General features: G+C 38.2%; 1 protein-coding gene across 2 annotated transcripts in view; it reads left to right on the top strand.

Annotated features, from left to right (window-relative positions):
- Positions 1–14,199, top strand: part of myg1 (myg1 exonuclease) — a 29,431-nt gene that overhangs the window by 702 nt on the left and 14,530 nt on the right. For both annotated transcript variants that reach the window (XM_037768706.1, XM_037768699.1), the window contains exons 2-4: positions 3,565–3,677; positions 9,888–10,047; positions 11,143–11,292. In XM_037768706.1, the coding sequence (XP_037624634.1) occupies positions 3,565–3,677; positions 9,888–10,047; positions 11,143–11,292 (423 nt within the window). The remainder of the gene's footprint in view (positions 1–3,564; positions 3,678–9,887; positions 10,048–11,142; positions 11,293–14,199) is intronic.

Below are 14,199 nucleotides of genomic sequence, written 5' to 3'. Positions count from 1 at the left end.
TTGTATGGTATTGCATAGTATAGTATTGCATAGTATAGTATTGTATAGTATTGTACAGTACTGTATTGCATAGTATTGTAAAGTATTGTATGGTATTGCATAGTATAGTATAGTATAGTATAGTATAGTATTGCATAGTACAGTATTGTATAGTATTGCATAGTATTGCAGAGTTTAGTATTGCATAGTATAGTATTTTATTGTATAGTATAGTATAGTATAGTATTGTATAGTATAGTATAGAATAGAATAGTATTGTATAGTGTAGTATTGTATTGTATATTATAGTATAGTATTGTATAATATTGTATAGTATTGCATTGTATTGTATTGTTCATTTAACTGCTGCTGTTTAAGCACCGTCTGTGTTGATACTACTTCAGTTTAAACCATGTTGATGAAACAGATCTTTAAATGTGTTTCTTCAGTCTGCATTGGCTTTATGGAGAAGTTTTTATTTTATGTTTCTGTTATTTTATAACACTCCACATGGGGGTGCTGCTGCTATACAAGATAGATGAAGCTCACAGAGAGATGACACATACAGACCTATTATAATTATAATTATAATAAACTGGGCGAAAAAAAGTTCGGAAATTTATAATTGGTTGATTATTTCTCAGTTGTTACAATGCTAATTGGCATTGGATTTAACGAGGTTGGAAAGCCTGTTTATTCACCTTCACAATGATGTCCAACTTGTAAGGATCATGCATTCGTGGGATGAGCAGCACAGCTGATTATGTGGGTAACGCCCAACAATAATTTGCGAAAATGCTCTGCCAGTTGGTAAACAGTGTATTCTCCTGTTGGTACTGACTCTTGTTTTAAGTTGTTTGGTGGATTGGATGATTGAACTCTCTATCAGTAACAAAGAACAAACAAGACATATTGGCTATTTTACATTTTATTAATTTAATACACCGTCAGGAGCCTCAGTAGCGGTGGAAGATCCATACGCAGCCACAACAGCCTGGCACCTCCTCCTCATGCTGGTCACCAACCTGGTCACACCTTGCTGTGGGAAAATTCTCTGCCAATGCTAAACCGTGTATTCTCCTGTTGGTATTGACCTTTGTTTTGAGCTACAGGTGCTCCCAATCAGGTCTGGCCTGTTGGGTGCTGCATCCTACTAAAGTGATCATTTGGTGTTTGCTACAAGCATCGGCATGCCACGTTGATCTAATACTGATCTATCTGTACTGATAGAGAGTTCAATCATCCAATCCACCAAACAACTCAAAACAAGAGTCAATACTAACAGGAGAATACACTGTTTACCATTGACAGAGCATTTTGGCAAATTTTTCTTGGGCGCTACCCACATAATCAGCTGTGCTGCTCATCCCACAAATGCATTTTCCTTACAAGTTGGACATCATTGTGAAGGTAAATAAACAGGCTTTCCAACGATGTAAAATACAATGACCATTAGCATTGGAACAACAGAGAAATAATCCACCAAACACAAGTTTCCAAACTTTTTTTCCTGAGTTTATTATCACTATTCTAGAAGAAAATGCCACAGCCAAAGGTCAGTCAAATAAACATTAAACTTAGACAACACCTTACAACCACTATAAACATGTTCCCACATTAACCTTTAGGGGTATTGTCACTTTTTAAAGTGACTTATTATCTGAACATGCCTTAATGTCGTTATAGTAAGTAAGAATTTACAACAACAGAAATTAACACATTAAGCATTAATCAGATTGCCAAAGTATTTATCGATGGCACAATCCCTGTCCCAAATGTAAACCAAACTTACAACACCACAATAGGAATGGGTGATCAAATCTTCTGTCACAGGATATATCATTTCATATAATCATATTGATGTATACAGTATGTTGATACAGTATATTTTCTAGACAATGAATTAAGAAATGTTAATCTAATCTAGGAAATTAAATACCTGACAAATCAATATATTTCTTCCTATTAATGAAAAAAATAATATAAATGCAATATTGTCATAAAGCAGTCTGGCCCAGTGATTTGCAACATAGCCCACATATACCCAGATATGTTAAAGGGATAGCAAACACAGTATAAACATTGTGGCAAAATCTCTGACTATTGACACATTTATGTCACGTCACAATATATATCATCCTATTGCCAACCCTACACCTCAAGATAACAACTATAATTTAGCTTTTCTGATACTGTTATGATTGTGTCTCCATCAGTAATTTAAATGCAGCACAACATAGGTCTGCACATTCATTTATTATCAGCTGAGAAGCAGACATTATGCTTATTATTCATCTTAAAAAATACGTCTTTATTTATTTACATACGTATGTGAATTTACATGCAATTTTTCACCTGTTATATTTCTTCTTTCCTTCAATAATTGCTATTTTAACATGGATAAAAACATATTTCAGACACCAAATGTATTATTTACATTTAAAATAGTTTTGGCCCAAAAAGAATACAAATTAAATCCATTTAGTCGATGTCCCCACAGTGTTGCACAACAGGGGAGAATACTGTTGTTTTAACCCCAAATACCCTTTGATTTATAATTTGTTTTCCAGTACAGAAAAGCATAAGTGACCTCCGATCATTATAGAACCACAGAGGTGTAATTGGGCTCTAAAGTTGCTCCCGATGGTTAGACCAGCGCCTTGCATGGCAGCTCTGCCACTATCGCTGTGTGAATGGGTGAATGAGAGGCAAATTGAAAAGCACTTTGTCCGGTAAGGTAGAAAGGCGCTATAAAAATGCAGTCCATTTTACCATTTATGTGTTTTTGGCAACCCGTTTTTCTTTGGGCCCTCTGCAGTCTACCCTGTGGTTAAATTGAATAGGTTTGAACTGTGATGTGTCAGTCCAAAATATGTTCATCTGATGTTCTCTGATCCAAACCCGAGACTAACCTTCTGTTTCTATTGTGAAGTTTCAAGAATAACTTTGCTAAAGCAATGTGTTGCCTATTAATTTCGACATGTTAAAGGTGTCATTTTGCCCTTGACACTGAAACAAGAACCTGTTCCTCTTTAAATCTGCACACAATGTGATGCTGAGCTTCCAATTTCTTTTACCGATGACTGGTGATTTCTTATATTCTTATTTAACTGTTGCTTAGAGGTTATATTTGTCTCTTTCTGCCCTTTCAGTTGTCAGTCTTGTCTCCATGTTCAAAACATACATTTTGTATGCTCTGCAAAGTAACTAGGAGGACTTTCTACAGCCTAAAAGCATGAACGACCATTCAAAAATATAGAGTTGTCCTCTAACTGTACCGAATCAAGCTTTTGTGAAAGGCGATTTCAAACTTTTAAACGGTAGTATGTGGGCAAACTCAAAGCCTGCTACAGGCCTGCTTCCAGTGGGTCCAATTAGGGTCACACTCTTGTTATAATTGACGTTCTTGGTAGAGTTCATTTAAATGCATTTGGCTCATGCATTGAAAAGGTTTAGAAAGACCTAAATGAGGCCAGTACATAAAATCCAGATGTCATTTCTTTCCCGAAAATCTATGAGATGCTTGATGATGATGATGATGATGAATGATTGCAGATCTAAAAAGACTATCTATTCATTGCACAGGATGCTGAGATCGTTCGGACCAGGGACCCGGCACAGCTGGCAGAGTGTGACATCGTTGTAGACGTGGGAGGAGTGTTTGACCCAAAGAAGCATCGCTATGATCATCATCAGAGGTACAACTGTGGCAGTAAACTGCTGCAAAGAGATTCAGTTTATAGGTGTTGAGACTCGGGAATACCAGTGTATATAAATATGTACTGTTCATCACCTGTCCATTTATTGTTCATCACCATAGTCAGTTTATTTTAATATGGCGATACTATATCGCGATAGAAACGATATATACATACATTTTTATACCATTTTGATGATATATATCGTCATATTGCCCAGCCCTAAGAGGTATTGATACACCTATTAGCCTTTATATACATACCTGTCTAATCCTGTAATTGCCCCCATCATGGCTTCCTGAACTCTAGACCGGGAAATCAAACTGGATTTCAGACCTGTTGCTCATTTTTGTTGTTCAGAAAACAAAGTGTAAAGAATGGTATCCTCATTATTTAGGGTTCAAGGATGAGAGAGTATACTCCTCTGTGGCTTCATCCTCGAAGCACCCTAATTGCGTGGCTCTTGAAGAAACACGCTCTATGTTCTCGATTAAATATCCTTTCTAAAGTTCCTTCCGATTGATTGCATTCACTCAAAGTCTCGTCACGTCGAGTAATCAGCCTATTCCAGTTGTCTTGTCAGCTTAATGTCCTGATGATAATCAGAGCTTGCATTTATGACCACGGTGATAAAGATATGCCAGGGCTCTCTTCCTGGCAGGTGGTTAGTGATAATTAGCGCTCTTTCAATTGAACGCCCCCCCGCTGTTGGTTCACGAGGCACGGAGTGCTGCCATGACACCGTCAGGGGCCGCAGGAGAATGTGGCTGTCACTCACATGCGCAGATGGGGGCAAGATGGTTGTGATGGCAGGGATGGATGTAAGTGGGCTCGGGTGCTGGAGGAAGTTGGAGAGGGAGATGACGCGAATAATTAGAGCCCTCGTTCCAGTTTAAAAACAGTGGCAGTGCACAGATGAACTTGACAGCTATATCAATACATCACAGTAAGAATTGTAAGAGCCTGAAATTAAACCATTAAAGGAGGAGTTCAACATTTTGGCAAATATTTGCTTTCTTGTCGAGAGTTAGACGAGAAGATTGATGCCACTCTCATAATTTTTATCTTAGCTTAGCTTAGCATGAGGACTAGAATTGGGGGGAAACTAACTAAATCTGCCTACCAGCACCTCTAAAGCTCACTTTTAGCCCGTTATATCTTGTTTGTTTAATCTGTGTGACAACGCAAATTTTAGGTTAGCGGTTTCTAGTCTTTATGCTAAGCTAAGCTAAATGGCTGGTGGCTCTGACTTGACAATAAACCGATAGATAAGAGTGTGATATCAGTAGGGATGGGTCTCGTTAAGATTTTAACATACTACTACTCTTACCGATACTGCTTATCAATCTGGCACATTAATGGTACTTAACGTTTTTTTTTGTTGTTTTTAAGAGAAAGAAATTAAAGAAATTAATAACAGAATTAACGTTACTTTATTTTATATACTGTATGTAAATTAGCATTCGAGTAGCGACTGCCACAGCGTTGTTTTGAACAAATCACTTAAAATGTAAAATAAATCAAATAAACAATGTATTTATAGTATAGGAAACGGTCATGTTTTGAACAAAGCACTATTATAAACTATAATATGATGATGGTGGATGGGGCTAGGGACGCACCGATACCGGATCAGATATCGGGCTGATGCTGACTCAAATAGCCGGATCGGCTATCTGTGGGGCCAATATATTCAATTAAATTTTATGTTTATATTCTATATACATTATATTGCTGGAAATGAATTCCTGTTTATGTTTTGACTAATTTGTTGCTGCATTAAAATGATTTCTACTCCGTAGTTATTCATTTTGAAGATTTTTTACCAAGTTGCTGGACAATTTCTTTTTTTAATAATAAATAACAATTTAGTAAATTTATATTTATGTATTTATTTGTTACATTTGGTTTTACAGAGTTAAAAAAATCATTGTTTTAGTCAAGCCTGATGTTGCTTTACACATAAAAGAATGATCCAGTCACTTCCACACAGTGAGGCATACAGCTTGTGAATTAAAGACTGGTATCGGATCGGTACTCGGTATCGGCCGATACCCAAAGCCCAGGTATCGCTATCGGCATCGGGACTGAAAAAGTTGGATTGGTGCATCCCTAGATGTGGGATGAAGTACGAGCTAGTCCGTTGTAAACGATGCATTTCTCCACCTGTATCTGATGCACTTTGGTTAGATGTTTTGACAGATTGATCGTGTTTTCGCCATAACAAGAAAACAACTTGTTGCACTTTTGGCAACAAGCATTGTCTGCATCGCCTTGACTGAAGTATAACCACACTTTCGAATGTTTTGTTCTCTCCGCTATTGTTGCCAAGGGCAGGTTCTTTGTGTGTGTGTGGGAGAGAGGCAGAGATAGCTGACCCCGCCCCTCACACACAGGCGAAAGGCTGAGAGAGAGATCTCTCCTCTCGATTGGAAAATGCATAATTGACGAATGTTTTGATCTTATTACAAATTAGAAACAGAGTTTGTGAGATCAAAAGTGCAAGATTACGTTTATGTAGCCTAAATAAATAGGAAATCAATTAACTTAATTTCTCCCCATACCGATAGCAGAACCATTAACGTTGGAGCTCATAGATACCGATGTTGAAAAACCGGGGCTCGTTTACTACCGGGTTTCGTTACCCATCCCTAGATATCAGTGTCCTCATCTAACTTTCAGGAAGAAAGCGAATAAGTGTATTTCCCAAAATGTTTAACTTTTCCTTTAAAGACAGCGTCAATGACAATTAATTGAGGATCTTTCCTTTTCTGTCATCCAATGTTGTAACAGGCAATTTAAACAATGATCACAAATAATTTCTCTTTTAAATTGAAGCCTAAAGACAAGAAAAACACTTGTTAATAATCTTTTTTTCAATTCTAACGTGAGAAACTGCTGCAATTATGGAAAACTTTTATCTTTGACATTTTTAGAAGTTTCTTAAGCAGGAAAGAAATGTCTAAGAGTCAGAGGCATGAGAAGTGCTCTCCAAACACTGACTGAAGGTTAATAAAGCACAACAGATTAGATCTGGCAGGGATTACATTTGTGGTTGCTCACACCAGAAATGCACTCACTGCCTCCACTCAGCAAAGAAATAAAAGTAAGCAAATATATTTTTGCAACAGGGACACAGTGATGAATGTGGTCTGCACTTCGCAGTACCTCCATCAGGAGAGAAATGTTATAGATAAACTGCTTTTATGCTATTTTGTGTTGTGACATAGTTTAAGTGGCTTCCACTCAAAGATGGATTCATGGACACAGCAGGCTTCCCCTTCCCCTTCCCCTGGATTCACCAAAAATCTATAACACATTATACCATGGCTACAAGTCATTCAAATCATTTGTTATTAAAGGAACAGTGTGAAACATCTAGGGGGATCTATTGGAAGAAATGGAATATAGTATTAATAAGTCTGTATTCTTTAGCGTATAATAATCTGAAACTAAGAATCGTTGTGTTTTCATTACCTTGGAAGGAGCCGTTTATATCTACATATGGAGTATGTATTAGTAGTAGTAGTAGAAAGTGCCTGCCCTTTTCCAATGACGGCTTCTCAGATGGTGGGTCAGGTTTAGAGCTGCAACGATTCACCGATTAGTTGTCAACTATTGAATTAATTGCTACTATTTTGATAATCAATTAATCGGTTTGAGTAATTTTTTAAAGAAAAAAAGGTTTCTGGGTTTCTTTTTTTCTGGTTTCTTTACTCCTCTTTGACAGTAAACTGAATGTCTTTGAGTTGTGGACAAAACAAGACATTTGAGGACGTCATCTTGGGCTTTGGGAAACACTGATCGACATTTTTCACCATTTCTTACATTTTATAAACCAAACATTTAATCGATTAATCAAGAAAATAATCAATAGATTAATTGACAATGAAAATAAACATTAGTTACAGTTGGATTATTGCAAAAAATGAGCTCTGTGGCAAACAAAAGTTTTTGATACTTGCAGGTTTTGTTCCGTGGGATAATCGCCACAATTATTTTTGTTCCTCAAATTTAAAATGCGTGTTTCATTGTGTTGTACAAACAATTAGTGGATTGTGAAAGCAAGTTGTTTTTTTTTCATTAACTAGGTAAGAGTGCTCTCAACATTTTTTGACACATTAAACAACGACTTTTTTTAAATTAAATTTTACGACCTACTTTACTATGACTTTTTTTCATGACATTTTTCGACATGCTATGACATTTATTGACGTACTATACTATGACAACCTAAAATGTTCTCTTACCTAAGAGAAGAGCAAAAATAAGAAAACATTGGTGAATCCCAGAGATCAATGGGTACTAACAAAATAAGAACAAATCGTGGATACGAACAAAAATAAGAGAAAATGTGTTTGTATATGGCTTCCTGCATGAGGCCCAATATTGTTCGAGAAAGGAAGGGGTTAAACCAGAAATGAGCCAGAGATCAATAGATTTTCTGAAGCGCTCTTATAAAGTGATTTAGTCTGCTGTACCGAAGGTCACAGTGAGATCTAAATGGATTAAAAAGGAACATTCACCGACATCTGCCTCTCAAAGAACGACATGAGTAACCAGATTGGAATTTCTCCATTTTCTAACGATGTAAAATATTATTTTAGCCTGAACAATTTCTTTCTCAAGCACAGGGTGGAAAATGTAGTTGGAGATGAGTCCGTAATTGGCAGGATACAGTACACGGGAGAACTGTTCAACCTTCGCTTGTTTACAACAAGAGGGGAAACCCCAGTAGTCAGACAAGAGTAGACGATGGCACTCACTGAATCAAATAAATACCAACCGAGGTCACTATGACAGGAGCAATGAATTAAAGCCGAAGAGCCTCTATGTGACATTTTTTAAAGCTCATGAAAGTCCACACTGTGCTTCTAATACAGTGTCTGTGCCATCATTTTAAGGGACTACTGGGCCCAGAGCGATGGGAAATTACCGGCCAGTAATATTCTTTTCATAAAGTGCTCGAGGTTTTTGAGTCATCGAGTTTCTCTTGTGATGCTTTCAGTCGGGGATATGAAGTACATCACTTTGCACACAGTAAATAGTATGCAAGAAAGCCATCGTGTCTAATGATATAGTGATTTGCATAAGGAAGTGGTGCAGCTGGTGGTGCAGTATGGGAATCACAACACAATATATGTGAAGTATGTTTAAACAATGCTGAGTAATACTTAATTCTTGCCAAAATATTTCCAACTCTTGGGTGTTATATTCTACTTTACTCACTTACCTCCATTTAGTTCTGTATGGTAAATGCCAGTTTGCCATCTTTGACTTCACACCAACACTTTGATGACTTCTGTAAGCTGATAATCTTTTTCAGACATTTTCCATTTCACTCTTGTCATTTCCCTCTCGCTCATTTACTCCCATCTCCTGATAATCAGCATAGAAATGTCTCAGCTTGGCCAATTAGTCCTTTAATGGCTGCGATTACCCCCTGCTTCCCTAGCATGTCACTCATTCACTTGACGGTCTGTTTTCCGCTGTGCCGCAGCCCAAGCATCCTAATTAAGCCTGAATTAAATGACCAGCAGTGGCTGGGCGCTGGAGCCCACCCATCTCAGCACGTGGCTGATGAGAGACCTCCGGTGGCTTCTATTCATGTGTGCTCATGCTTACAAACACGCCTGAGCATGCTTTTCTCTTTCTCCGATCAATGCTTACTCGCTCTCTGAAGCTGAGGAGAATATTTATGGGAGCAAGTGCCTCTTGTAATGTACAGTTACAGTTATAATGTTTAATGTCCCAATCCTTGGCTTTAATATTGACTATAATCTGCTTATGGACCATGCAGTGTTTTTCAGTTTTTCGCACTAATATAAACTGTTTTACATTTCCTTTATATGTTAAGAGACATGGCTGCAAGACAAGAATACTACAGTGACACATAGCGGCAAACAAATTGACCACTTCAGCTCATAAAATAATATTTTTTTTTATAAAATAAATGATTAATGGATCAATTGAAAAAAAAATCCCTAAATTAATTGATAATAAAAATAATTGTTTGTTAAAGCTCTTATTCAATTTAATTCTGATAAACCACTTCTGTATTGACCAGTTACATACAGTATAGGCTGATACGTAGCATCTGTTGTTTCAAAACCATCGCACATACTGTACAAGCAATAGGCAGTTTTTTTATATAACGGCATTGACCCACTCTGTTGCAATCAGCTAACATAATGTCTCCCGTCTCTTCAGGACCTTTGCAGAGACTTTCCACAGCCTGTGTCCAGAGAAGCCATGGGTGACTAAGCTCAGCTCAGCTGGCCTGGTCTACCTGCACTTTGGTCGTCAGCTGCTGGCCCAGGTGACGCAGCTGAAGGAGGGCGACAGGCAGCTGGAGGTGCTCTTCGACAAGGTGAGAGGAGGAAGACGACAGATTTATAGCAGGCAGTGGATTAGCAGCCACTGTGTGTTATTCACATCACAAACAAACAGATGGTTTCCCCTCGACTCACTCGTCTTAAAAAACATTGCTCGGGCTGATGAATTGAACCTAAACACTGTCGATTTCATCATGAAGCGTGAAGACAGAGAACAGCTCGTCAGCTACTTTGGTAAAATGAATTACAATGAAATTAAAGGACACATATCTCTGTGCATTTTGTCCATGTTGGTTGTTTTAAAAACAGAAACCGTGCAGCCGATGTGTGTAGAAAACGCAGGATGGTTATTGTTAAAGTTTAGTTTATGACATTGCCTTCATCAGACACTAGAGGGTGATTATAAATATAAAGACATAAACGGGTAAAGTTCCTCTGCCAGATTCAAACCGTGGACACTTCAGTTATATTTAATTCATTTTAGACAGCCACAGAAACATTAAGCCAGACAAATCTTAGTTCAACCATAAATATTAGCACTATTAACTCATATTATCATTGGCCTTTTGATGTGTCAGTTTGTTTTAAGCCTCACATAATCCATTTATTCATGGCTGGGGCTTTTATTTATTTTAGGATGATGCATGTGTCGTCCTCAGCCAGTTCAGAAAAAACTGAATCTCTTTTTTTTTTGCCCCCAAAACTTAGTTCCACTTGTAAAATGTCAACTGCTTGGTGATTGACCTTCCAATGCACTGAGGAGTTGACTTTTCATCCCTAAATATGTCTCTACTTCTCTGCTCCTCTGCCTCTTCTCTCTCTGCAGCTTTGCCATTGAACTGTAAAATAGCAGCAACTCGCCTCGTGCACTAGCCGTGCACTAGCCGTGCACTGTAACCCTCACTAACTGCCCACACACTGTGACCAAATGGATTTCAATCAGAATAATGTAATCCCTGTACAGTACTCTCTCCTGAAAGTCCTGTCTTCTTAACTTCCTCGCCTTGAAAAAGGGGATTTACTGCCAATTCTTCCTTTTTCAAAATTAGCATAAACATAAAACAGGCGATTCCCATGTCATTACAGGTCCCTAACCTCTCCTGTCACATGTCTCTTTCAATCCCTTGCAGATGTATGAGAGTTTTGTGGAGGAGGTGGATGCTATAGACAACGGCATTTCACAGTATGACGGGGAGGCCCGCTACTCCGTCTCCACCACGCTGAGCGCACGTGTCGGCCACCTGAACCCACGCTGGAACAGCAAGAGTCAGGACACCGAGGTGAGGGACTGCACGAGTGGGAATGTGTGCTCGCACTTAGCACACAGCACACCGGTCTGATGCAGCACTGTCATTATATATCGTTTAAACTAAATGTCACAGATTACATTTAATGTGTGTGGGTCTGTATCTGTGATATCAGCTTATATAAGAAGATATGAGTCTTTGTGACCTGTGGTTTTAATTTAAAGACCAAATGACTTCACAAGGAATGTAACAATAGGAAAAGCCCTAAAATTGCAGATATTATCTATTTCCTTTGGATTTTAGGATTACAGAGTTAGAGGTTAGGTTTAGTGGAGAGGAATAATGTAAGAAAATGATTGTACCCAGTGAATGTCTTCACTTACACAAAATAGAAATAACGTTAAATTTCAAACAACTACTTAAAGGGCAACTTCTATATTTTTCAACCTGGACCGTATTTTCCCATGTTTTTGTGTCTAATGGGGACAACCAATGGGGACTCCTTGAGTGAGACTCTTTCCATAATGTCAGACACTTACATATAATAACAATCAGAGCCTGTCATGACAACACTGGCACGCCACTTTCACTCACATTTCCATTGCTGTCTTCCGGAAACAAGTCACATGACACAAACATTCCGCCTCAAGCTAAAGGAAAAAACATTATATTTCTCTGTAGGGTCCTTTCCATAATGTTGTCACACACTTGTAATAACAATCTGAGCCTGTCAGTGGCAAAAACAAGCACTTTTAGTGGACGTAAATGATGGTGCCAGCTTGCCCCAATAGGATTACATTGCAGCCCATGAGTGGTTGCGGTATACAGCGCTCTTCCTAAATACTGGATTAATTTCAGAAATTGTTGTTGCTATTAGGCAGTTAGACACAAAAACATGGGAAAATAGGGTCCAGGTTGAAAAATACTGAAGTTACCCTTCAACAGCAGCAGGTTTTATGACCATTAAAGCTTGTGCTCTGCCGATACAGTAAAAATGTGTTTTATAATTGCCTGGATTTCTACAGTATGACTCGTGGACACGTCTGGATAATACTATGTGTAAATTAATGAAGGAAAAAAAACACAAGTAGTGTGACATAACGGTGCCATGAAGATGAGTTTCAAACGTGACGCTAATATTCTTTCATGACAACCAATTTATTTCCAGGACAGAAACAGTCACTGTGTCTTCTACTCTTTTTGCTCTAGTCAGTACAGTACAGTACAGTACAGTCTAGAACTATGTTCATTACCGATTAATATGCAGATTAGTTTCCTAATTATTCATTTTGCCAATGAAAAACAAATTCTAAAGCCCAAGCTGACATCTTCAAATTGCATTTTCCTGACCAACCAACAGTCAAATCACCCAAAGATACTGAGTTAATATTGCATAAGGCAAAGAAGAGCAACGAATCCTCACAGAGGAGAGGTTGGAACTGGGTATATTTGATATTTTTGCTTGAATAAATGACAATTAATTTATTTATCAATATATTTTTAAGTATATATTATAAGTATAGTTGCTGATTAATTTTCAGTCAATAGACTAATCAATCGCCTGATCGTTTCAGCCCTACTTATATCCATCATGATCCCAGACAGACGATAACAAAAAAACATGAACTTAAACAACAAAAAAGTTTTTTATAACCCAAGTTACATCAGTACAAACTAATTCAGAATACTAAAAATACAACAATAAAACAATAATCTAACCTTTCTAGTTGATGACTCATTTTGCAGCACGGATAAGCCCTGACCTGAACTCCCTGGAGTCCCTTTTGTTTTTGACACCTTGATATTTAACAGTAGGACCTTTGATATAAAAAAGGCTTGTATCTACATCATTTAATGATAATCACACACAATGCAGTGAAACAAAAATACGAGATAGATTAAGAATGTTGTGGTAAACAGAACCGGTGCGATCGGCATTCAGAGGTCGTTTTTAGAGGCGTGCGGAAACAACAGACGCTCAGAAATGGCCGAGTGTGACTTTTCTGCCTCTCATTAGTGCAGGAGTGCAGAATGCCTGCAGGGAAAACGGCACCTGTTTTTCTGCATGATGATACCTGCAGCCTGGCTTTGCATATATGTTGACCAATTTTTTTTCCCATCGTTGTTGGGCTGTCTCAGTGGAGTGGCTGGCCTATTTGCTGTTTTCACATTTCAGTTCACATGATTACGATTCTTGTGCTGGCACTTTGCTCCGATTCCTCCATTAACTCACACAGCGAGGCGGGAGACCTCTGAGGGATCAGGGGCCGGCAGCAAAACATATTTTAGCCACCTAAAAGAAAGACCCACCTAAAAAAATCAATATCAGTTTAAGTGTTTGCTATTTTAGAATATTTTTACCGCTTTACATTGCCGTCAAACAGCTGTTTCCGACGGGGAACTGAAGCCGTTGTATCCATCTATGCTCTCGCCAAAGCCAAGCCACCAGACTCCATTGAAAAAAAACTGTAATTTTACCTGGCAGAAACAGGGGTTGCTAGTCTACCACTGCCTCGATGGGTTAGTTTTTTTATACTATTGTGTGACTTTGGTGAATCCGAACTAACCAAAGTCACACAATGACACAAACAAACTAAACGATCGAGGCAGCGGTAGGCCAGCAACTCCTGTGTTCTGTGAGGTAAAAATACTGAATTCTTTCAACGGAGTCTGGCTGCTTTGGCGAGAGCATAGATAATGGTTTCAATTCCCTTTCGGAAACACAGACTGTATACAGTAGCTGTTTTACGGCAAGGTAAACTAGCAAAAATTGGTGTACTCTTAAACAGATATTGATTTTTTTAGGTGGGTCTTTAATTTAGTTTGCTAAAATATGTTTTGCTGCCGGCCCCGTCCACAGCAGTACATTGCTTTCGTTTTGTGCAATAACTCCTGTCTGACTCTCTAAACTGGGGGCGTGTCGACGGTCATCTACTGTAA

This window comes from Sebastes umbrosus, chromosome 1 (genome assembly GCF_015220745.1).
Source record: "Sebastes umbrosus isolate fSebUmb1 chromosome 1, fSebUmb1.pri, whole genome shotgun sequence".
NCBI classification, from domain to species: Eukaryota; Metazoa; Chordata; class Actinopteri; order Perciformes; family Sebastidae; genus Sebastes; species Sebastes umbrosus.
Note: the sequence above shows the minus strand (reverse complement) of the source record. Positions and strands in the feature narration are given on the sequence as shown.